The 26118-nt window shown below is 34.1% G+C and overlaps 2 protein-coding genes across 2 annotated transcripts in view; both read right to left on the bottom strand.

Annotated features, from left to right (window-relative positions):
- Positions 1-2668, bottom strand: part of LOC148939884 (syntaxin-binding protein 5-like) — a 55736-nt gene extending 53068 nt beyond the window's left edge. The window contains exon 1 of the mRNA XM_089106022.1: positions 2417-2668. Within this exon, the coding sequence (XP_088962148.1) occupies positions 2417-2548 (132 nt within the window). The 5' untranslated portion in view covers positions 2549-2668. The remainder of the gene's footprint in view (positions 1-2416) is intronic.
- A 9196-nt stretch (positions 2669-11864) lies between these two features.
- The window catches only part of LOC148939883 (mpv17-like protein 2), a 39425-nt gene continuing 25171 nt past the window's right edge, over positions 11865-26118 (bottom strand). The window contains exons 4-5 of the mRNA XM_089106507.1: positions 18096-18224; positions 11865-14103 (exon numbers count right to left, since the gene is read on the bottom strand). Of these exons, the coding sequence (XP_088962633.1) occupies positions 14041-14103; positions 18096-18224 (192 nt within the window). The 3' untranslated portion in view covers positions 11865-14040. The remainder of the gene's footprint in view (positions 14104-18095; positions 18225-26118) is intronic.

Below are 26118 nucleotides of genomic sequence, written 5' to 3'. Positions count from 1 at the left end.
CCCCCCGATTTTAGGGCCAACTCGTAAAAACGTAACAAACATACATATAAACAAACTTCCGATGCGTTAAAAAATCTGTATACCCCCCAAGAAAAAGAATAGCCCCCTCCCCCCATCGAAAATCCTGGATGCACCCTTGCTGTGGCATATTTTCTCCTGGTTGAATTGTAAATTCATCGGGAGTAAACACGGTTTCGTTAAAAGTATTGACATTGATCATAGTTCTGAATTACTAACGAAAGAAAATAATTTGCAATTTTATTCATAAATAGGCGAGGCCCATATTTAGAAGAACAGGTTTAGCTAGTATAGGACACAACAGCAATCTCAATGTCAACAAATTACGTTATCAACGCCTTTTAACATGCAAGAAATGTAACAGGCTATATGACTGAATGATGAATTTGGAAACCAAGCAGATGGTAAGACAATCATCATTGTACACTTAAACAGTGACGGATCCAGGGGGCGAGGGGCGCCCCCCCCCCTCTAACGTAGTCTAAAGTAGTGTAATTTACTTAATCAACGCAAGTTTGCCTTAATTAAACTTGCTCCTAAAGCAAGTTTATCGGATCAACCTATTTTGCACCCCCTAAAAAAATCCTGGATTCGCCCTGCATTTAAATGCATTACACTTAAGACAAGGGTGGGTAGAAAGAAAAAGCGTTTTCTCCCTCCCCTAGAAAAGTCCATAAAAGAAGTCTGAGGCCGATTTTTGACAGACGATGGTAAGTTTGCCCCCTCTAGGCTGATTCCTTAGTTATGTCTAATTTATGCGTTTATAATATTTTGAAACACACCAATATAATTACTACTCATGTGTGATCATAATGGGAGGGTGCACAAGTAGAACCTACTCTTCTGGAAGAGCACAAATTTGCAAAATGTACAAAATTCTATAATTTTTGGAGATATTACACTCTTCTGACAAAAAAGACAGCTTATGTGAACAGTGCTCCCTCCCCCTAGGAATTCTTATGCTGGATTACTCTCATCCCTACAAGAATAGCTACGCTTTAAATATGCTAAAACTCTAAATGTTGGTCTATAAATACAATACGGAGCTCAAGACCCCTCCCTCCCACGCCGCGGAAAAAAAAACAACTCCAAAACAGTTTTGACTGCGCATCTATGATTTAAATGTATCATTTTGTAATCATTTTGCTTATTTGTGTCTTGAAATGTTAGCCAAAATGTTCGCCAAAGGGTTTCATTCTACCGAAGGAGAGGGGGGGGGTGTAAATATTTTCCAGAATTACTTCATTTAATGTTACACAAAAAAAAACGAAACGAAGACTTAGAATTTTTAGATGTCTCAACCAGAGATCAACAGCCGGGGATGCGACAAATGGATTTCTGGGGTGATTTAGAAAGATTTCTCGGTACTTGTTAATTTAACAAAACACACCCAATAAATTAAGTTAGTTTAATCCTAATTAAATATAACTTTTATTTTATATAATAATGTAATTTGGGCAATATATTTGTGAATTAGGGGCGGGGGAGGTGGGGATAAAGTATTTAGATAGTGCTACAAACCTAATAAAACATAACCTACCACCCGTCCCCCAATATGCAAATATTTAGCCCAAATTATACAAGCCCGATGCATTTTACGACCCATCACTTGTCTTTGTGGCTATTAAACCGGTTTCCTGAGATCTAACCTAGGTGTAATTCTTGAGTGTTTCGTTTAATTAACAAGTACCGATTTTTCAATAATTTCGTAATACAATAACTTATATGAAGCAGTATTTAATCAAACATTACATTATTTATTTTTTTTTCTTTTGTTATAAAGGGTATGAATTTATGGAATAATTTGGATAATGATATGAAGAAACTAGAAAATTTTAGTGGTTTTAAAGCAAAATTGTAAGAAAAATTATTAATTAAGTATGAATTCTAGTTTTGTTTGTTTTGGAGGTGACTTGCTTTAATTTAAATTAAGTTGTAATTGCTTGTGTGTTTGTGAGTGCGACCCCACCAGATGAATATGGTATGTTGTTGCTGTCCCTGTACAATTATTATTATTCTTTATTTTTTTTTTCTTTCTTTTCTTTTCTCTCTTTTTATCTTTCTTTCTTATTATAGTGTATTTGAATGATGTTACATGTATGTATTTTTTTTTTTTTACCTGTTTCACCCCACGTCAACCGTTTGGTTTTAAAAATCATATTGATTTTTGTATTTAAACTTTTTGTTAATTAAATATATCACTATCACTATCAAACACATTATAGCCTATTTCCCAAACTCAATCTACCTCCCAATATATAAAAAAAAATCATCTAGAATCTTACCCTAAAGTGTTGTGAGGTCATGTTATGAGATTCATAGGGGGTTAAAAGGGGAAAGACTTTGACTTAATCTCCCTTTAAAAACAGAGATGGTAAATTACTGAATATTAACTTACCGTCGCCGCTTGAAATGCATCCGATCTCAAATTATCCACGATTTCTTGATCCTTCGACACAACAGAACCACCCCCACTGCCCACCGAGGATCGAAATCCATCTAGAACACCTTTCAACGTAAATTTCTTCATAACTTCCGTTGCAATATTGCCACGGTATAAATGTTTACTAAAGTTGGAAGTTTTTCGAGAAGTCAAAATACGGACAACTGGTACATCTGCTTTTGCTCGGAGACCATGCGTGCTAGGAAGCCTTTATATTTCCTTTTTTAGAAAAACCGCAGATACGAAACGCCAGCTAAAAGAGTGAATTAGATTTAGAATATGAAATTATGAATGAAAATGAACTTAACATACAATGGTCGTTCAAAAAAGAAAAAAAATACATTAAGCGAAAAAACAATGCGATTTGAATTAAAAGATTTGATAGAAAATTATTTACTTTTCGCCCAGTATTATCAAGTATTTTGCAGGCATCAAGACATGGCTAATTGTAGAAAAAATCCAAGACAGATAGTCCGAGTGATTGAGAGGCAAATCTGGGATAAGCCCTTTTTAGGATTGTGTAAAAATTATGTCATTTTATTTGTTAATAGATAAGTCTATCTATCATCCATCCATAGGTCATTCCTAGGGCAGAACTAACGTAGGTAGTCGTAGAATTAAAGGATGCAAAATTGGATTGATTTTGGGTTGTCGCGTAACGGACAACTATACAAAACTATACCCACTATACAAAATTGCGCAAAATCCTAATAAATAGCGTAGAAAAAACAGAAACACAATGACAAACAAAACAACAAACAAGACAAATGAACAAAATTTTAAAATGGCTGAAAAAAGAAATACAAGGGAAAGAAGGAAACCTAAACAAAAAGATTGTGATAAGGCCCAAAGAAAAAAAAATCTTATGACAGCTTGTCAGATATCTTCTCAAACAGTGTAATAATACCACAATATACACGGTATAATCGAGAGGGCTCCAACTTTAAGAAATCACTTATACTTGCTGACACATGCCAAGCGTGGCGGAAACATGCAAGGCGTGGCAGAAACTGTGCAAAGAGTGGCAAAACTGGCTTTCTTAGATGTCGATCAAGTGGCGGAATTTGGGCGCCCCCTTGGTGGTAATAATTATCATATTACGATAATGCTGAGGTAAATAACGCAAAATTTCTGTAAAAATTTCTTTTGACATATTAAATTGGTCTTCAAGGTCCAACCCATGGTTTTCACCCTTGGAGTTGCAAACTCCAGGGCAGAGGGGGACAGAACAGACGTAACCCACAAAACAGTCACTACGATAGGATTGAGAAGGGGAGATGGGATACAACATAAAAAAAAGCTTGAAATGATTCGAATAAATATCCACTTTAAATATAGTCGAATCAGGACGAAACTCAATGGGGTAAGACCCGGCCTCCTTCGTAAAAAGGAAAGCCCTTCGTCTACAGTCACCCGTTGTGACTTGCTACTACTTTGAGCGATTTTTCCTCTGGCAGATTTCTTTTCTGGTATGACTCAATCCCCCCCCCCCCCCCACGTGAATAATTACAGTCTTGTTACAGAATTCCAAAAAGTTAAATTTGAAGACCTTTCAAAAGAAAAATGAAAATTTTTCAAGTGAAATTTTTCGATAGCATGTCCCTCGTCCACAGTACACTTTAGATCCAATACTATAAACGATCCTTCTACAATACAATCACAGGAGTAATTCTACATGTCTTAATCCGTTTTCCACTAAATCCAATGTCCCCCTATTTGCATTGACCATGATATCTGTTGCTATTTATAATCTTTATATGATATTTATGATAATTTATATCTTGGCACTACCCCATTAGATCTAGAACTTGGCTAGAAGGACGGGCTTACAGCATTACCACAGACCATCTGCCGCCTTTTAAACATGGGTTTAACGAAGCGGAAATACCTTTCTTCTACAAGTACATTTACTCACGTTTTTCTGAGGAGCTTTCTCCTTGCGGCACCACTTGTCAAGGTGACAGCACAAATATGTGTGCCTAGCTCTGAGTACTTAATAAGGAACCGCCTAGGAATGAGGACTTATCCTATAATAAGCAATAAATAAATAATAAATAATAATAAATAATAATAAAATAATAAATAATATAATAAATAATTAATAATAATAAATAAGAAATATAATAAATAATAAATATAATAAATAATATATATAATAATAAATAATAATATAATAAAGAATAATAAATATTCTATAAGAAACATATACTGATTCCTTAGGGAAAAAATATGTATGTGCCTATATAAGGTGGGATACCGAAATACTTATTTTATGCGTTCCGGTATTAACCACCCAGTTACAAACTTTTTTTTTAAGTAAGACACCTTCAACGTACATTTTTCATTCATATGTGAATCCTCGTTTCTACGATAATAACGACGATACTAGAAAAAAATGTAAAAAATTTATATACTCATGCCAAAAATGCCCTCTAGATTTACGTTTTGCCTCAAACTATACAACTTGGATTGATCAGCATAGCCTCCATTAAAAATTGATGCTATTAATTGGAGGAATCAGCAATGCTAGAATCTTAAGGGCTGGGCACACGTAACTGATTTCAGGAACTGATTTCCAAATCAGCGCCGATTTTAAAAGAAATCGGCGTCGATTTAAGCTTGAAAAATTTTCTAGTTTTCGGTGCCAATTTACAAAATCAGCGCTGATTTTCATCATGATCATCACAAAAAAATAAGGATACAAATAAATAGTCAGCCAGAGGTATCTGTGGTGAAAGACCCTACTAATGAGCTGAGAAATAAACTGAAAACTGAGCTGAGATCAATCAAGCAACTATTAATAAACTTCAGTTGACTATTTGTGCCCATGATTTTTTGTTTTGAAAATTTTGCGCAATATATTTTTCTTTCAACCAATTTTTCTTATCGTTATCGTTTGTCCAGTGATGCTGAAATCAGTTCCCGTAATCAGCTACGTGTGCCTAGCCCTTTACAGAGCAACTACAAAATCTCCATTTAGTGATTTATGAAAACCTTTCGTTTTTTTCAACGAAAAAAAATCTGAAAACTTCAACTGCAACTAAATGTGAGCAAATAATAAAAAAGGATTTACTATTATATCCCACAAATATCGACTTCTTGGAATTAATGAAATCAACCATGGGTATTAAAATACCTCAGCTGGCAATTCAGCAAGCAGAACTGATAAAGTAAGGTTCTTTAAGGTTCTAAAGTCATATTTAAAACAATTTTATTAGGGTGATGCGGTACCTTACAGGAGCACTATACCTCGTCCATTATAAACTTTTTTAGTTTTAGTGGCCGAACAATTTGGAATTGATTGGCCAGTCTTGCCATAGCTTGTAGAGCTTGGATAAGAGATCCGAATAAAAGACAGAAACCTAAAGGCAAACACCTCTTTTAACGATAATATTAGAAAAACCTTTTAACTTTTCGCGTTTTGTGTCGGAGATAGAGATATTCAGTTTTAATGAAACTTACATCATCAAAAAGCGTGATTTTTGTTTTCTTTTGTTTGTTAAACAGAGCAGAATTTTACTTTTAAAGTTCAGGAAAGGGCAGCCCCTAATGATATTCTAGTATACACTAAAAATCTAGTATACACTAAAAATACTCGGAAAGCACTAAAAATCAACCCCAAGGAATTATCATTTGAACAATTTAGCAGCTTGGAGTTCTCCGCGGTGTCACCCCCTTTGACTGAGAAGCTTACCAACAAGAGGGACGCCAAATTTCACTGTCCTTTGTGTCAAATTTGGCAATTAAACCAGAGATTCTGGAGAGTTCTCGATGATAGCTAGTCTCCAGAGAATTTGCTAATGGAAACTTTATCTTTGAGACGGTCAGCTGACTCTGAGGCTAGCAAAATGATTCTAACGTACCGGATCCTCTTAAGATTGTTGTTTCTGTGAAGTATATGATTTTGCGACAAGCCAACAGATTTAATTCTTGCCAAACGAATAAGATACTTGTATTCGTGGATTTATTAGTTTGTTTGCGTCCATTCATCCGAGGGGTTGCATTCTCCCCGCCCCCTGGCGTACATCTCGGAATGCCACGTATGCTGCGTGGTTCCACCTCGCTTGCCATAATCCCCGAAACGCTTGGTACACTCTCCAAAATGCATGGCGCAGTTCTGCCACGCTTGGCTCGCACCAACTGATGCATATTATTTCCGAGAGTGGACAGGCCTTCGCATTCACCGAGTTAGAATTTTGGTACTACTTACGCTTTTTCTTATGGAATGAGGAGAAACATAGGAATTTTAAAAGCAAATTTGGGTCATTCCATAAGAAAAAGCGTAAGTAGTACCAAAATTCTAACTCGGTGAATGCGAAGGCCTGTCCACTCTCGGAAATAATATGCATCAGTTGGTGCGAGAAAGAAGTGCCCAGAAATTCAAAATCCTTTGGGATTTTGGCAGGGGACCAGCCACCCTGTATACCTCCTAACCATTACCAACTAATCTTCTTGACTTTAATCACCTGCTCAATTTTCTTTTTAGAATTCTAGGAGGGAGAAAAACAGTTAAACGACTATATAAAAGAAAAATTAGGCAGGGCGGGAGGCACAGAATTAGAACAAAATATTTCCAACAACCCAATAGTGAGAATCTGGCTCACAACCTAAACATATAGGGTTAAAGGTATACAAGCCAGTCAATAGGAGGCTTGATTCTATCAGGTCTCAGAAAATGGTTTGAGGGTCTATGAAGAGTGGTGTCGTTAAAAACACATTAACATCTACGAAAAATTAAGCAAGAAAAACAGGTTTTAATTTTAAAAAAGCAGTGAATAAAATTTCACTTACTGCTTAAAATTTTATTCACTTCTTTTTAAAAATTAAAACCCGTTTTTCTTGCTTAATTTTTTGTAAATAGAAAAGCAGTGTGGTCTAAGAAATTATTTACATCTAGGCCAGGGGTGGCAAAAGACCAAATCAATTTTATTATTTTAGAATTTAGCAAAAAAAACATGCCGATATAATTATGCAACAAAAGTTTTTAGACAAGTGCAAAGTAAATAAAATAATTCCAAAATAATTTTGGTTCAAGTATCATTTAAATACATATAATGAGGATAAGCACACGAGAAAGGTAAATTTACTAAGCTTAAAAAAAAAAAATTCACTGCTATATAAAAATTAAAACCCGTTTTTCTTGCTTAATTTTTCGTAAATGGAAAAGCAGTGTGTTCTAAGAAATTATTTACCCCATTAACATCGCTAGATCAGATACTTTTTGTCTCAAAGAATAACATGAAAATATCCGATTTCAGCGCCGCCTAAGCCGATAGGAAAAATATCGGTAAAAAAATTGAAAAACAAAAGCTTGAGCTAAAAAAAAAAAAAAAAAAAATTGTTAACTTCAGCTAAAAAAAATACTTGGGCGGTAAGGACACTTCTTGTACTGAATCAACCTAATGATACAAAATTTGACATAGTGGCTTAATATTGCAACCAAACATTACCATTTTTCCCATGAGGCACTAGATACTACTAGTACCACTACTTCTGCTAGCAACTCACGGCAGCACGGGTACTCAAAAGGATCTCAAAAGTCAGACGGGTACTCAAAAGGATCTACAAATATTTTTAATTATTTTTATATGCATGATAGGTGCTAGGAGGCAGTGCAATTTGTTGAAACAGCTCGCTCAAGCACTGTTCCTTGTTATTTTTTCATACACAGAACAACGACAAACTTGCATTTTACTTCTCCTTCTTTGTCATCCATTCTTTGTCAACAGCTTTCATCGTTTGGTTTATTATAGGAATCTTTGCATTTATGTTTGTGATGTATTTCTGAAGTTGTGATAACAAAAATTGCTACATATCCTATTCGACAAATATTAGGGCTTAAATGTTTAAAAGATAATTCTTATACATTGAAGGAAATACTTTGCCTTATTGGGAAAGGTTGCACGGGTTGCAAATTTGAGTAAGACCAGCAGTTTAAATGCTGCACAGGTATGTTTTTAAGGACAGGAAGCATAAGCAACAATCCGGAATTAATAATAGAATCTAAGTTGTTGACAAACCATAAAAATGATTTAGTTGCTCTTGCCTACTGGAACGAAGCCAAGACATTTTTAAAAGTGTCAATGGCTGTGCTACTACGGCGTCGAAACATAGATAAGCTTTACGATTCCATACGAGCAAAAGGTATTTTTGTATATTATCATCATATATTATGCTCATATATTATTATCAGTGTGTGTGTTTTCAGTAAAGCGATAGTTTTCTTTATAGCTTGTGATATAAATTCTAAAGCGAGTCTGTAATGACACTTCGAACTTATCTATTAAATAATAATAAAATAAATGCAAGAATACTAATAAAATACAATAATAATAATACAATAATAATACATATAATACAATAATAATAATAAAATAATAAAATGTCTTTTTCAGATCCAAAAACGACAGTTAGTCATTAAACTGAGCTCATTGAGCAGAAGTGATGCCACAGTAAACGAAAAAAAATAAAGGAACAATCTAAAAAATGCTTTACTTTTAAAAAATTAAATTTAGTCAAACGAGCAAAAGTTATTTATATGAGCAAAAGTTTTTGTTGAAAGGTTTTACTTGGCAAGGTTTAGCCCAACTATCGCCATTGTGTGAAAACAATCCTAATTTAATTACTAAAATAGGTACCTCTCTACAAGATCCCAAAATAGGGCCTCAAGGGCAAGTCGTAGCACTGATCAGGGGCCTCTACAGAGATTTGATTTGGCTACAGGGAATGATTGATTTCTACGACTGCATTCACTACCCTTCCTCCATGGAGCTATTTCTACATGTAACGTCGTTTGTCAGGTCAAGTACAGAAACACGCACAGACAAATGATACGGTGTGAATAAAAACTAGAACACACCCCGCACTGAGTAATGAAACAACAACTTTTTAAGATGTAGATAGATAGATATATTCCAACAATAAAAAGAGACATTCAATAAATACACGCCATATAACCCCACAAAGACTTCATGACCTGTAAAGGAGGGGGAGATACACGTACTATTTAAACACTAACTCGTAAAGCGAGAGAGAGAGGGGGAGGGAGGGAGAGAAAAAGATTTCAACTATTTATAAAATAGTTGGTAGGATTTCAACTATTTATAAACATTTATTCTGATTGCTCAACCGGCTCCAACGGAACCAAAGTAATTAATAATAATAATAGAGAAGAACTTATAAAAGTTAACAGTTACAGAACAATTTAAAATTTTCAAAAAATCATAGGGACGTTACAGCTTCATTTTGAATGATTTTACAAGAAAGATTATCGCTAAAAACCCGCTGTTGATTCCCTCAACAGGAAGTTCAACAGACACAACTCTACTAATAAAACTAGGTAAATGATTGACTAGTGGCATTTCACATCCTAAGTTTTTTGCGGCACGGTCAAAAGAAAAATTATCACAAAAAGTAGGTACTCATAAAATTTTAGGTAAAATGTACAAAATGTCTTATTTAGCGTTACTTTAGCAAGCACAGAATAACTATTGATGAATGAGAAAAATTTGACCCAAAAGAAATCATGTATTATAAGCAAAGTTAGGGATTCTAGTTAGGGATTTCGTATTTAGAAGATGGGGGTATATAAGTAATCGATTCGAATCCAAAAATTTAAAACTGAATGAAATATCGAATTAGCCCAACTAGTGTAATTATATAGGAACTTGCTCAAATGGCGAGTTCTGATCATTTCAAATGTTATTCCACTATTGGAGTGAAAGTCAGTTACTCCATTCAAGCTCATTTCGACTGTTGATTAGATTTAAAAGGTGTGGAACGCTCCTTTACTATAATATTTGAAGATTTGAATAAAAACACACGTCGCGCGAACTAAATTACTCTACATTAGAAAGATTCTTAAAAAGAGCCTTTAGGCTATAATGTTAGGGGAGACCACCCAGCAACTTAACTAATAGTAGGGGAAATCAAAAGTTTCTGTGACTAGCTCAAAGACCAACCGACGGGCGCTATAGCAAAGCCTTTTTATATTTAAATCGTCCAACACTCGATGGCTCAAAAAATTAAAATCGAAGTTTCAACTCTCATAATATCAATAATCTGTTTTAGTTTTGTGCACAACTAATTTTGTTTCCATTTAGGACAATGCTCAAAAATGGAATATGTCTATGATACCGTTTAAAAATATAATATTTAAATTTTTAGTTAAGACAGTGAACGTTCAGAAAAAAAAAGATCATACACACACTAATAGATTTGGAATAATATGGCGTCGGATCAATTTTTTATTCTTCAGAAAATAAAATAAAACTACATTGAACAGTTGGTACAGAAAGTAACATAAAAAGATGAAGACAAATCCACCCCCTACACACAAAAAAACGAAGAAAATAACATATGATAAACTAAAGTTGTTGTTTCAAAAAATCTGGGATGATGATTCAAACACAACACAAGTCTAGAAAATATCATCATATCAGATTTTTTCCAAACAACAGTTGAACATTATCAGATGTGACTTTCGTTTTTTTTTTCACGTAACTTTTGGGTTATTTTTCCTTATCATTTCATATTATTTTCCAATTTAAGTTAATTGTTTAGTATTTTTTTTTTGTTATCCTTTTCTTGTTTCTCCCCTTTGATAAAGACTTCCAGATGTGAAGCAAGATTTCGACTTTTATTAATATACGCGTAAAAAGAATTCTCGGTGTTCACTGTCTTAATTGAAAGTTCTATCGGTTACTATATTTCATTTCATTTTAACTATAAATGGAAAATCACTGTAATCTAGGGTCCACCATTAAATAGGCATACAAAGTATTACAAGACAAGATTTTTTAAGAAGATTATGTTTTCTATTGAACGTCATAACTTAATACATATTCAATTTCATTGACAAAACATATAAACAGCATTACTAAGACGAACATAGAATTAGAAAATAGTTCTAAGACGAATATTCTTCTTTGAATTCCAGCGAAATTGACCACTCGATATGATGTTCTACAGTCATTCATTTCGAAATGTATTTCAGATGTAAAGGATGTAAGGGGTGCAAGAGATGTAAGTGGTGAAATGTATTTCAAATATAAAAGGTGCATCGATCTAAACAATAAACAAGTTTATAGAATACTATTTCCTTTATTTTTAAATTAAGTAACAAACATGGATTACACTTCTATGACTAATAATTTAAAGTAAAATCACATAAATTGATTTGTTACAAATATATAATTTAGATAACATGTACAGGTTCCTATTTCTCAACATTAACAGGTAGCAACTTAAATTGAGATTTCAAAGATCAAATAAGAAATCTACCACGTTAAAAATAAATACTATATACATACTTATGGTTTGAGGGTTACCCCCCCCCCCCAAAAAAAATCAACTAAATAATAAAATATAATAAAAAATAGCAAGAAAAGACAACAAACAAAAATAGTTGATTCAAAACAATAATGTAGAAGAGCCCGGTTTAAGTTCTTCCTTACCGAAAGCATACAAATATATTTACTCCCATCTTTACGTTTTCTGTTCCCCAGGGTAAAAGACTAGTTTTAGTATCCACATTCTACTGGCAACCCGTACCCTAGACGAGGGGAAAAGCTCAGCCCCAAGGGTAGAACCCCCAGGCGTGTATCGATGTTGCACATTAATATATTTAAAGACAGAACGAAGAGCTCAACTGCGTATAAAACTTCTTAGTCATGAACGCATTCAAAAACTGAGTTTTACACATTTAAGATGATTAGTTTCAAAAAGTATACTAAAATAAAAAGCTTTGCACGCTTAATATAATTAAGTTATGAATGAAGTTTTGACTTCTATTTTAAATACAAATTTTACCGCAAAGGTCCCAGCTGATCCTTAGAGGGGTCAGGGAGGATGTTGGAGGATATTTCTCTGTTGATAAAGGGGTTCCAAAACAAAACAGTTTTTGGACCATTGCTTTTCAATTGTTGAAAAGTAATGAAACAATTTAAATTGAATTGAATTTTCAACAATTAAAAAAATAATTTTTCAATTGTTTGTGAGGGAGAGGGGCTTTCGGACAAGACACAGCGAGACCCATTTGACTCAAGTTTTGTAGTTACAGTGTTTAGAAAATTGTTACTGTAAACAAATAAGGAAACGCTTAGAATGTCCGATGATATCGAGTGAACCCGGTAGTTACCGGTACCGATATAAAGCAACTTAAACTACAGTTACCATTAATAGCTGCTCTTGCCTTTCAATTTCGAAAAAAATCCTAAATTTCTCTATTTAATAAATTATTGCGAATGACATTAATGTTTAACACTTTTGTCCAACATTTTTATACTGTTACCAAGTTTTAAACTTTGTTTAAATTTGAAAGGCCCCCACAAGTTAACAGAAAATTGTTAACTATTCAATTAGTTGTAGCAGGCATACAATTAACTTTAAAAATTAGAAGACAAAACACCGACACAAATTTTGAAAGACACAAATTTTAAAAGTTTATAACCAGTAAATTTAAAATATTAGACTAGCGTGCTCAGTTTCTAATCATTCTAATCACTTAGAAACTCAGAAACTTCTAAGTTTCTAATCACTTGAATCACTTCTACTAAAAGTTAAAGCAGATTTGTCGTTTTTATTTTATATTTTTATTTATCTATTATTATTTTTGATTCAGTTATTTAATTATCTATTTTTCTTTCCTATATATAGGTAATAGTTTGTTTATTTATAATAGTTTTAGTTAAATAGTTGAGTTTAAAGTAAATAGTCGAATTGATAAGTAAGTAGTTAAGTGGACTTTCGCGCAACCGCAAACCTCCGTAGGCTTCCTCCAGCGCGAAAGTGTTGTTTAATTTATTTATTTGTGAAAGTGGAATAATAGACTTAAGAATCAGCTTAATGGCACCAAAACTTTCAAAAGTTTGAGTTGTTGAGAGTTGGGCTTAAAATTTCGCGAAATTTTTACTGGAATCAGAAATTCGATAAATTGACGTTCCTCTGGAAATTCCCTAGGAACTCTCAATTCATCTGGAAAACATCTACGTTTCTTTTTCAATCCTTAAAAGTTATCTTCATACCTTTAAGACTAATTTTTAGAACTTATACCACTCCATAACCATGTTCTTTTTAAATAATCTGAAAAAAATTCTTTGTTCTCAGTCGTCTGAGAAAGTGGCCACTATTTAAAGGAAGTATTAAGAAAGCATTAAAAGGCAATGTTGATTCGCTCTTTTCAGAGCAAGCAACCATCCCTGTTTATACGACTAGTAAAAAAGCCATAAATCTTGTTTGAAGAAAAAGTGTCTAAATAGATTGAAAATTAGCCGACGTAGAATTTATCTGATGCCTAAGATCCATCCCCCCCCCCCACGAACCAATATTATAAAAAAAACTAAAATAGATTGAAATATAGACATCTGGTCCTATAAAGTCACATTCATTATGGCATAGACCCCCTCGTTCCGCAAAAGTTTATAGCCGCATAAAAAATGTGATTATTTACGTGTATTTTCATTTATGTCGGTCCCTTTTTAAATGAAAAATAATTTGCTTTTTTTTAGAGATCACTGAACAATAATGATAATAGTAATGGGACTAGAAACACAAAAATCTTCTAACTTCCTCTTCCATTTTTACGTAACTTCTACTTCCTTTACTTTTTTGACCGTCTTTTTATCTTCTTCATCAATATGATCCTAGAAAAAAAGTAAGAAATACCGGTAAGCAAAAGATCTCCTACTCATAACCAAAAGATGTATCCAACAGTTCCTGACAAAGGGCTAATACGCTCCTATCAGTCATTTCATTAATTTTTATAAACTGGATATTAGCAAAATCCACCCAGGCGGCCAAACAAAAAAGCCACCCAGGCGGCCATCAAAAACATGATAAAACATCAAAATCCACCCAGGCGGTCAAACAAAACGGTCAAACCAAAAAGCCACCCAGGCGGCCATCAAAACCATCATAAAACATCAAATAAAAAATCAAAATCCACCCAGGCGGCCATCAAAAACATAATAAAACATCAAATAAAAAATCCAAATCCACACAGGCGGCCAAACAAAACGGTCAAAAAATAGCCACCCAGGCAGCCATCAAAAACATCAAATAAAACATCAAAATCCACCCAGGCGGCCAAACAAAACGCAGAACTTTCTCGACTGGGGTAGAAAGATATCATAAGAAAAGATTTTAAGTAAGTATAAACGTCATGGAGGAAGTAAAGAGTGAAGCTGTAGACAGAGTGGGACAAAGGAGAAGCATGAGGAGCAGGACAAGGTGGGGTTGAGGAAGAGCGTGTGCATTTTTGTTCCCCTAAGGAGGCTTACTACTCTGATGAGCAGTCAGGAGAAGTAGTTTCAACTCATAACAGGTAGGAGGATACTGGTAATGAATGGGGAAGATACATTTCATTACCTATAACTCATGGAGTATCTTTAGCGCAAATTTCTATGTTCGTTTTCTAAAGACAAGTCTCGTTGTTCAACTAAGCCATATGTTTTATAGATTATTTCTTTTTCATTAAAAGCATCATTGGAAATGATCAAAAGATGGCAAACTGAATAAAAAATATGGAAAACATCTGCACAGGCGAAAAATTATGAAATCCTATATTTACTCTACCACAATGCTATTCATAATTTATTTTTTTTTGAAAATCATAATGCGAAAATTTACGACTGTGAAAATCTTTCACAAGCCCTTTGGTTTTGGGGGAGACAATACTGTATATTTGTTTAAATTGAAAATACGTGAGATTTTATTATTTACTATTTCACTTACTGTTTTACTATTTTCGCTCTATTAGTATTTCGCCACGTTATGAGCGAAATAGCGAAATAGCAATACGAGCGAAATTTAGCAGCCATTTAGAACCAATGAAATGGATACACACATCACCGTTGCAAACAAAAAGCCTTCAAACTCGAATTCTCTTTAGAGTTGATTCAAAATTATAAATTACGAGCCAAAAAACAGAGGCAGGCACCTGCGCAAGAATATCTTTTTGGGCCCAATAATATGTTTATTCAAATATAATGTTTATAATATAATGTTTATAAAATTTAAAAATATAATAATATATTCAGGGTCTTGGTGGGCCCAAAAATATGTTTATTCAATTATTTGATAACTTGAATAAGAAGTGACGACAAATTCAGAAAAAATAGCGGTTAGGCAAGAGCCAGGATCAGAGACTCCTCCCCCTCCGTACGCACCTGACTTTCAAATTAAGATTATTTTATGTTTAAATACTTAAAAGCTCGAAAATAATGGTGAGAACATTCTTGATAGAAAAAAAAGAAGCATACATGAAAACCCATGCAGTTTATTTCGACGTTTTGAGAGGCTTTTTTGAATTGTCATTAAAACTGATTCACTGAAACAATTCACATTTAAACTGATATTTCTGAAAAGGCGGCAATAACGCTAGAACAAGGAATAATATCCTAGTGAAACTAAAAAAAAAGTCATTCTTAATTCCGTTGCGCATATTACCCTCTTTTGTTGAAATATACTATATATTAATATTCTCTCTAGAATATTTATCCGTTTCTTTCGTTCAATCAGAAAATAAATTTCTTCTTCTTCTTGGAAAGTGGCGTCAATTTTAATTCAAAAATTATAATTCATGGATTGGTCTATCTAAAAAAGTCGACAAAGCTTGAACCGTCCACAATCAAAGCAAATCAATAATTCTTTTCCTTATACTGAGACTAAGGGCGTATTCAGGAATTTTTTAGGGGGGGGGGTGTGATGTTCTTTTTTTTGTGGTGGGGGGGGAGATTTACACAAAAATAATTACAAATTCAAAAATTGAGAACATACATTTTTGCTACTTTTTTAAATGTTGGACAAAAATTTCGGGGAGGGGGGGGGGTTCAGACCCGGCACCCTTCCCCCTGGATATGGGCCTTGACAGAGACATAGGTATTTATGTATTTTACTAATTATAATCTCTGTGCAATTACGATCAGTCAAAAAAGACAGCACAAATATGTTCTATTTTTTATATCATTTTATTTTTAAATGATTATTATTTTTGCATTTTCGTTTTATTATCTTTCTGGACTTTCTACGTGGAGTTTTTTCTTCATTTTATTCCCTTGTTTTGTATAATATATATTCCTCATTTTAATCTGGTTTTTGTTATTCGGTTCTCTTCCCCCTCCCCCTTCTTTCTTTTGCTTCATAAATGATTCATCCACTGAGGTTTTACAGTATTAGCCTTTGAGGTTTGTCTTCATAACATGATCTTTGAAGTTATTCTAGAAGAAACATTTAAGTTAGTACATTACAGGTGGGCAAATACAATGCTTTGCCCCACTTGGATCAACCCCATAAGTCTGATCATGGCTTGATACTGCTAATAAGGCACAAACCATCTCTTAGAAGCAATCCATTTATTTTCAAATTGCACAATCTCGCTCCGTTTTTCTGCCTTTTTTCATCTTTTTTCTTTTTCATTACTTGTTTTATATTTGTTTTTCATCTTTTTTATTACTTGTTTTATGGTTGTTTATGCAATTTGCTATTTTTGTTTTAATACTACTCTAACTGCTCTATTCCTACTCGGCTTTTTTTTTTAATCCGGATATCTCTTCTGGTTCTTTAAAAAAAACGCAGGAACAAACGTTTTTTTCGCTTCACCTGGCATCTGAAACTCAGAAATTACTCGGGGATTTGTTTAGCCGTAAGCTCCCCAGACTCACGGTGGCTGAGTTTGCAGAGCTACACCGCTGACCACTGAGAAGGGAGGAGCCCCTCCTATAATTAACAATTCCTGTTCTTTTTAGGTTTTGATGTTGCTCCTTACTTTCGGTTGAAAAAAACTTTTTTTTTATTCAAATTAATTGTTAAAACCAGAGTAATAATAGCAGTAAAAAAAAAAACAAAAAAAAACAAGAAATCAGTGCTACCTATACAAAACTTAAAACCCAATTAAAACCCACATAAAAACCCAATTTGTTCATATTTCACCAAGCGACTAATATTCGTAAAATATGTTCGCCTTCTTGTATTAGAGGTTAGTCTGATTGTAATTGGGTTGTCAGCTTGCACTTGTTTAATATAAATTTGTTTTTGTAGCTGTATGGCGAAAAACCAAAAATAAGAAAAACACTTTTAAGTCAAAATCCTATATTTCTGCTTTAGAGGTTGAAAAATCAACCTCAAAAATATTGCTACTCAAAACATGCGCGGCTATTAAAAGTAAATTCTGATTCTATTGCGGACTTCAGGCAAGAACATGAATAAGACATGAACCTTTGGCCCTTTAACACAAACTCAAAAGAATTGATCTTTTTTATTTCTACACATGCGTAGACGCTAGATGGCATGCTATTTTTTCAAACAAAATTGTCAGGGTTTAACCAACTAAAATTCCATGTACTGAAAGGCTGTCCCCTTCTAAATACCTTTCTCTTTACGCTAAGGTTTGAATTTTTGTCCCAATTCTTAAAGAATGAATCCTGAAACACAAGGGCCATTTAATTAGAATAACGAGCTTTTTTTTTAATTCAGAAAACTTTAGCACAGAGAGCGAGGTATTGAGAAGGGGCATCCCACCATATAATTAATAATTTCTGTTCGTTTTAAGTTTTGATGTTGCTCATTACTTTCACTTGAAAAAAAAACTTTTTTTTTTAATTTAATTAATGGTTAAAACCAGAGTAATAGTACTTACGTAAAACTTAGCATATGAGACAAAGACATTCCAGAGGGCGGTTGTTATATTGACGAAGAGTACTCGATACTTTGGGGAGACGTACAAGAAGTTCAGAAGCTGAATAGGGGGCCAGAAGACCCAATCACTCTGAAAAAAGAAGAAGAAATTGAATGCAGATGTCATTACCTTAAGAGTATAAAAGAAACAAGGCCGAAACAATATCTAAAAAAAGTCATTCCCATCTCACGGTCCATATACCAGACCTAGTCCACTAAGCTTCTTAAGTCCATTAAGTCCATTATGGACCATCACGGTCCATATACCAGACCCAGACCATCAAGACCTAGTCCATCAAGACCTAGTCCATTAAGAAACAAGGCCGAAACAATATCTAAAAAAGTCATTCCCATCTTACGGCCCATATACCAGACCTAGTCCACTAAGCTTTAATGCTTACTCGAATACCTAAGATTCATCATTGAATGATTTTACCGGCACAAATATTTGTACCTGCATCTGTAACAAGCGGTTTCGCTTAATTTAGGTTTCGCAACAATAATAAAATAGAGCTTTCTCCCATACCCGATTATAAAGAGCTAGAGCCGTGGAGTCGCTACTAATTTACTAAAATAAGATTTGGAGCCGCTCCCTTTTAAACATTTTGAGTCAGAAGCATAACACTTTAAACGGTTATATCTTACATTATAAGGTTTTATATCATATGTTATTCATTGTATTAAATTGCTTGATTATTTTACTGACTTTAATTAATGTACTTACTTATTATTATTTTATCTTATAGTATATTATTTTACTACAATTATTTACAAGTTAAAATAAAAACAGTTTTTTGAAAAAAACTACCATTTAAAGCTGATCAGTACTGAATGAGCCTTTGAACTGTGAGGACGCAAATTGGATTTAACTTTGAATTTAATTGGTTTGTAAAAAGTGTATTTGTTAGACAGTGAAGATATTGCGAAACATTGAATTGGCTTGGGATTATACACCTTGGATTACGTCATTTAATTATGACAAAAAAAAAAAATAGGCCAAAGTCAATGAATCAAGCTCTGATTGAGTAGTAGTTCAGGTGTCTTTACCGCTTGCCCTGAGGAGTGGAATGAAATGCAAATATTTGAGTAATTGAAATTTGCAAACGCTACAGAGTGTTCCTGAATGTTGGTTTTGACTCCTGAAGTAGCGTCGGTATTTAATTGCTATTGAAAATTATCGGTGCAGGAGATAGGGTTCTTAGCCGTGCCCAAATTAACGGTGGCTTATCAAACTGCACGTCTGCATCGACGTGGATAAATTATAGGTGCCAAAATAGGTAAGAGAGATTCAATTTTTCAATTTATAACTGGGATTTATTTTACAATATACATAAAAACAAACAAACAAAATACCCCCAGAAGCAAGCTTGTGCGGGGGTAATCCCTTCTAAACGCATAAAAAATCATAATAACAAAATAAGATCCAAAATAATAACTCTTTTCAGTTAATATGAATACAAATACAAGTTCTGCCCTCCAACTCAAAAACTAATAATAAAATTCTAAACATAGCCAATTGACAATAATCACGTACCCCCCCCCCCCCCTTTTTACCCAATTCATTAAAAATAATAAAGTACTAAACAATACGATCTCAATCAACTACGTAACAGCAGCAGGTCATCCACACATTTAAGTTCCACTGGTAAACTATTCCACGCACTCGGACCGGTATGACGGATAGAAAAAAATGATCTTGTCGCTTGCGGAATCGGTCTTCGAAATTCTTCCAAATTTCTAGTTCCATGCTCATGAACATCACCCCCACTCACAAACATTCCCTTAAAACAAACAGGAACACTACCATAAAGATACTTAAACATGAACTGTGTTTTATAAAATTTAAAAAGACCCGATACCGGTAGAATCTTCAGCGTCATAAACTCATTACGAACAGATGATCCTCTGTTATCCTTACCAATCAAAAGCCTTATTGCCGAATTTTGTAGTACACGCAGGGGCAGAAGATGCGTTCCAAAGGTAGACGACCATACTGAAGAACAATATAATAGATATGGATGTACAATTGAAAAATACAATAATCTTAATATACTAGTTGGGAGAAAATTTTTCAGTTTACGCATAATTCCAACATTACGTGCAAGTTTCATAGACACACAATCAATATGATCTACAAAACTTAAAGTTTCATCAATAATAATCCCCAAATATCTAACACTCCTCTTTCGTGGAATCATTGATGTACCATTACTTAAATTATTCACCCATGGGTAATAACTTGGAGATCTGCTATATATCAATAAACTAGACTTATTACAATTAAGTTTTAACCTATTACTTCTCATCCACCTTTCTATATTCTTAAAACCTTCTCGTAATTGCGACATCAATTCATTCTCAGTCCTACCACATACGGTTAATTTCGTGTCGTCAGCAAACATAACTAGGGCTTTACTAGGTTTAAGTGTCTCTAGAGGAGGTTTAATAATAGTATACAACCCATCAACTGCACTTGACAAATCATTTATATAAATAGAAAACAAAAGTGGGCCTAGGGGTGATCCCTGGGGAACTCCACAATTTATAAATCTACTGTCAGAACGTGCATCATTAACCTCCACAAACATTGACCTTGAATTTAAGAATGATTCTAACAACTTCAAAGCATTTCCCCTAATACCACAATTTTCTAACTTCATTAACAAAATATCATAAGATACAGTGTCGAACGCTTTCGCAATATCCAGAAAAATTGATGCAACTTTAAGGTTATTGTCTAATGCATCATTAACATATGTAGTCAAAAACAACATTGCATGCTCACTAGAATAACCTTTTCTGAAACCAAATTGATTTTGATAAAAAAACAAATTCTTTTCAAGATACTTTTCTAGCCTTATATATACTAGCTTCTCGGAAATTCTAGCAATAACTGGTAGCAGCGAAATGGGACGGTAATTACTTATATCATTTTTATCACCCCCCTTAAATATTGGAACAATCTTCGCTCGTTTCCAACACTTTGGAAACACACCACTTTTAAAACAACCATTTATTAGTGAAACCAGTTGTTTAATAACACATTGTAGAACAAACTTTAGCACTCTTATAGATATTAGATCAACACCTGAAGCTTTATTTTTCATACCCATTATTACATCTGTTAATTCACTTTCCGTCACTTTAGTCATTAAAATAGAAGTATCACAACTGGGAGGAAGATACTGATCAAAAGTACAATCACTCCTATCACAATAAATAGATCCGGCAACATTACTACCTACACTAGAAAAATAATCACACATCTGATTGGAAAGTTGAACTGGAGTTTGATCTGACTGAAGATTTGGCAACGTAACTCTTCTCTTGCCAATAAGAGGCCTGAGGAGACTCCACGTCTTTGCCGGGTTACCCTCACTCTTTTTAAATTCTTTAGCTAAAGACTCAATTCTAGCCTTCCTCAATAATTTATTTAAAGCAACATTATACTTACGATAAATTTGCTGGTTTAGTACGCTTGCCTCAATTATACTCTTTTTATATAATTCATGGCGCCTTTTCATAGATCTAAGAAGACTACTGGTAATCCACGGTTTTCTTGCAGAATCATATTTACTCTTGTTTTTTTTTTACTCATCCGGCAGTTTTCTCTTAGACTACTACACAATTGATCATACCACTTACAAAATTTAAGATCCGGATCACTTATTGCATTCAAAAACTCCCAATCCATACACTCTAATTCATTCTTAAATCGTACAAGAGAATCCGCGTCCACAGTCGGTACAATTGGGCTACAAAAACTCCCAGCTGTATAATTATGGTCCACTTCAGCAGAAAGAAACACTCCACAGTGGTCTGAAACATCATTTACCAGCACTCCTGGTTTCCAAAAATTCACGTTCGTGAATATATTATCAATTAAACTAGCTGACGTGTTACAAATCCTTGTACAAATATTTATACCTGGGAACAATCCGAAACTAGACATTAAATTTAACAAACTAGTAGTTGCACGATTACTAAGTACCATCATATCTATGTTAAAATCACCCGCTATGAAACTTGGGCAACCTGATACATTCAACATTTCCAATTGCTGCTCCAATAACTCTAAAAACTCTATCTCTGAAGCAGAAGGCGGATTATACAAAATAAGAACCAAAAACTTGGATCCATTTCTACTTATTTCCAACACCATTGACTCAAAAATCATTTCACGATAAATGCAAATATCCTGTCTAGTCTTAACTGCAAAACCTGATTTAATATAAACTGCTAATCCTCCATGCTGTCGAGTCTCCCTATTCCTATTAATAAATTCATAACCATTAATATCTCACAAAGATGAATTATCATTCCGAAGCCATGTCTCAGTCAACGCCACCACATCAAAATTCGGATCCGAACACAAATCTGAAATATAATGTAGAGAACTATTTAACCCCCGGCAGTTTAGATGTAATATATGCAGAGTTTGTGGCCCCCGCCGCGTCACATAATCCTTAAGATCACTTGCAAATACATACTTAGAATTTTCCAAACAAACCTGATTATTCCCATCTCCATCAAACTCTCGATTTAACATCTCATTCATTCGATCCGCAAACTTTACGTGACTATTCTCAAGCAGCGCCAGTCTCTCTTTATTTAATACCATTATCAAATTTCAACGCACAATGTAGGGCAGAACTTGTACTCAGCAACAGAAATCCCAAATATTCAATCATATAACTGAAAGAAATTAATATAAAAAAAACAAAAGAAACATAGAAAAAATTAAAATACCGAAAAGATACAACGAAAACATGCTTATTGTCAAAACACATACTTTTTAATACTCTGGTATGTTAACTTCAGGGAACCTGATAATTAACTTCATCATAACATAATATTCACTTATTGTATTTCACTAGCAAACAGACTAAGGGAAATTTCATCTAATATCATTTCAGAACGCCACTCCACTACCTCTAGCGCCTCTCCGACCAGCTTGGATACGCCCACTGCTAGTCGCCATTTCACCATCTTGGGGATTAATAAGCTCCTGTACAAATTCACCAGCATTGTACTTTGTAACTGAGCCATCTGGACGCCTTATGAACAAGCAGGGGGGCACGGACTTAGAGACCCAACTATCTATGCCGCGTTCACGTAGCTTCATGCGAGTCAAGATCAGCTTTTTTCGTGCTTCTCGAACACATTGCGGAGCATCATCTGATATATAAATATTCTGAAAACCACAAATAGACTTTCCTTGCAGTTTCCTCGCGTTCTTCAGCAGTAGTAATTTAGAGCTTTTCGAAAATAAGTCAACTTTCAAGAATTTCTTATCTGGTTTAAAGTCCAAAATCTTAAATGACGGAACATCATCTAAACCCAGACCCTGCACAACAATCTCCTTGAAAATTGTAGCACCTTCAATTTCATCCTTTGCTTTAATATTCCAAATCAAAATATTGTTTTCTGAAGGCTTGCTTTCTAAATTCATCATTCGTGTCGAGATACTAGTCAACTCGGATCTCAAAAGCTGATTTTCATCAACGAGGACTTTCACTTGATTTGTCATATTTTTATTCTCATTCTCAATTGCAGCAACTTTCGGTTCTAGCGCTGAAACTATCGATATCGAGTCAGTTACTGTAGTTTCTAGGCTTTAAACACGATCCTCAAGGCCTCTGAACCCAGTTGTTAATACATCCAATTTAGAGCTATTTGCAGTAACAATCTCCAAGATTTTGCTGAAATTATCTGATAGACTTTTTAGTTGGTGTCTCTCATTGCTAGATTCTGTTGTTTCCTTATACAAATCCAAATTAATCTCTTGAATATAACCATATTTTATAAGAAATTTTATATTTCTGCCCATTATATGTTAAAAAAAAAAAAAAAAAAAAATTTTCTTTTTCATTAAGTCTCAATTTAACTCATTCAGACACATGCTAATCACAGGATTCTCTCGCTCGCCACTGCTAAAATCGTTAATCCACAAAACAGGTTCCCCGAGCAAAAAAAGGTCTTACTCGCTTGGGTTCATTTTGATAACTTGCTTAAAAGCAGTGATGCCCAGCAGCATAGGTGTTTCCATGTTTCACTTATTGGGTCAGATACACAGAGAGTCTTTCCTTACTGTTCCAGGTACTAAGGAATCACTCAATTGATAGGTATATAATTCATAGTTCTATTTCTAAATGCATACTAAAATTGCAAAGGCCTACCTTAGAATGTGCCAGCCATATGCTCCGGCACTAGAGTTATCGAGTTGGTCCTAATTTAGGCAAATCAACGCTCAGGATGCAGCGTGTTAACACAAATGGTGGTATGAAGTGAGCAATCCCTCGTATTTAAATCAGCTGGATTTTTTCACGAATAGTTAATTGCGCAATCTAACCAAGTACTTTGGCCTAATTTCTTTTTTTGTTACGAGTCAATAACTCCTTTTTTTGTTAACTCAGGTAGTCAAGATACGCTAGGCAATTCATTCGGAATCATAATCCTTTGACGAAACCTGAAAACATTGCCAAATCTAAACTAGCTTCACTGAGATTAGAATTCACTGAAAAGCGTACTGGTTAAAAATATCCAATTTAATAGCAGATGCGTACACTTTGAACTCTGAATCAATACTGATTCATATTTTACATATTTTATTTTATTTGCACTTGCCATGGGGCGAAAAAGGAAGATTGCTAAAACTGTCCAAGTAGGATCCCAGTCTGTTGAGAACAGTTTGTTGAATTCGACCGTTTCATCTGAAGGGAATAACGATGTCGATTCACTGAAGACCCTGGTGGATGATTTTGCTAAGATGCTAACAATACTTACTGAAAATGGTAAAAAACTAGACTCTATAAACGATAGTATAAAAATGTTAGAAAATCGTATGGTATCAGTGGAAAATACACAGTCTGAGCTAAAATCAGAAGTTAATACTGCGAGATCGCGTGTTACACAGCTTGAATCTGATGTTCTAAGCTTAAGAAATCAAATGACAATTATCGCTAGTGCAACGAAAAATTATGAGACTGGGACTGCAGATCTGTCTCGTCAGCTTATGGCATCTGAGTATCGACATACAGAGACGAATATTATCGTTTGGAATGCTCCCTGCGAAAATACCACCCAAACCAAATCGTTTTTTGAACAGATGTGTTTGGAGGGTCTTGGTCTATCCATGGTCCCGAGGTTTCGAGTTGTTGGTAATGTCCGTAAGGAGCAACAGTATTTTAAAGTTGATGTTGGTTCTCGAGATGTGAAGGTCAGTGTGCTTAAGAATGGAAAGAAATTAAAAGGTAAAGTTATTGGACACCATAGAAATGTATCTGTTAGCGATGATGCACCAATATCAGTTCGCGAAGCTCGAAGGAAGTTGTATGTAAAGAGATCTAGATTAAATGCTATAGGAGTTTCATCATGGGTTTCCAATACAGTTCCACCATATATACAGATCGACTGTAGTGGTGTGGCGGCAAAGTTTGGCTACGATGAACCTATCCCTGAGTTATGTGACCAATAGATGGTTATATCATGAATGGTGAATTAAGAGTTTGTTAAGATATTTTTTTTTCTTTTGTTTTGTATTTGTGTTTATGGAAAAAAAATGAAAAGTTGTTCTTTTTTCCTCATTTATTTAGTTTTTGTTAGAATTTAGAATGGGTAAGTGGTAGACACAGGTAGAGCATTGTGTTTTCTTCAATTATAATTTCCTGGAATTCAGTAATGGAAACAGTAAGCCTATATTGTGACAGGCTAGTGTTAGTGTAAATTTTTTCACTTTTTTTGTATTCGTTTGTTTATTTATACTATTTTGTTAATATGTTTCTTATTATTTTTAGGTTATATTGTGTTTTTTCTGGAGCTTCGATTACGTTGGAAACGGGATCACCGACCCTCCGAGTTATAGTAAGCTATTCAGTTGGTTAGGTTTGGTTGCAACTACCCTCCTTTTCTTTTTTATATATATATATATATATATTTATAAAAAATGATAATTGTTCGTAATGATCGTTTGGATTGGCTTGAGA

The sequence above is a fragment of the Artemia sp. Qi Xiang Cuo genome, chromosome 20 (genome assembly GCF_049724085.1).
Source record: "Artemia sp. Qi Xiang Cuo chromosome 20, ASM4972408v1, whole genome shotgun sequence".
NCBI classification, from domain to species: Eukaryota; Metazoa; Arthropoda; class Branchiopoda; order Anostraca; family Artemiidae; genus Artemia; species Artemia sp. Qi Xiang Cuo.
This window is presented reverse-complemented; position numbering and strand designations above follow the sequence as displayed.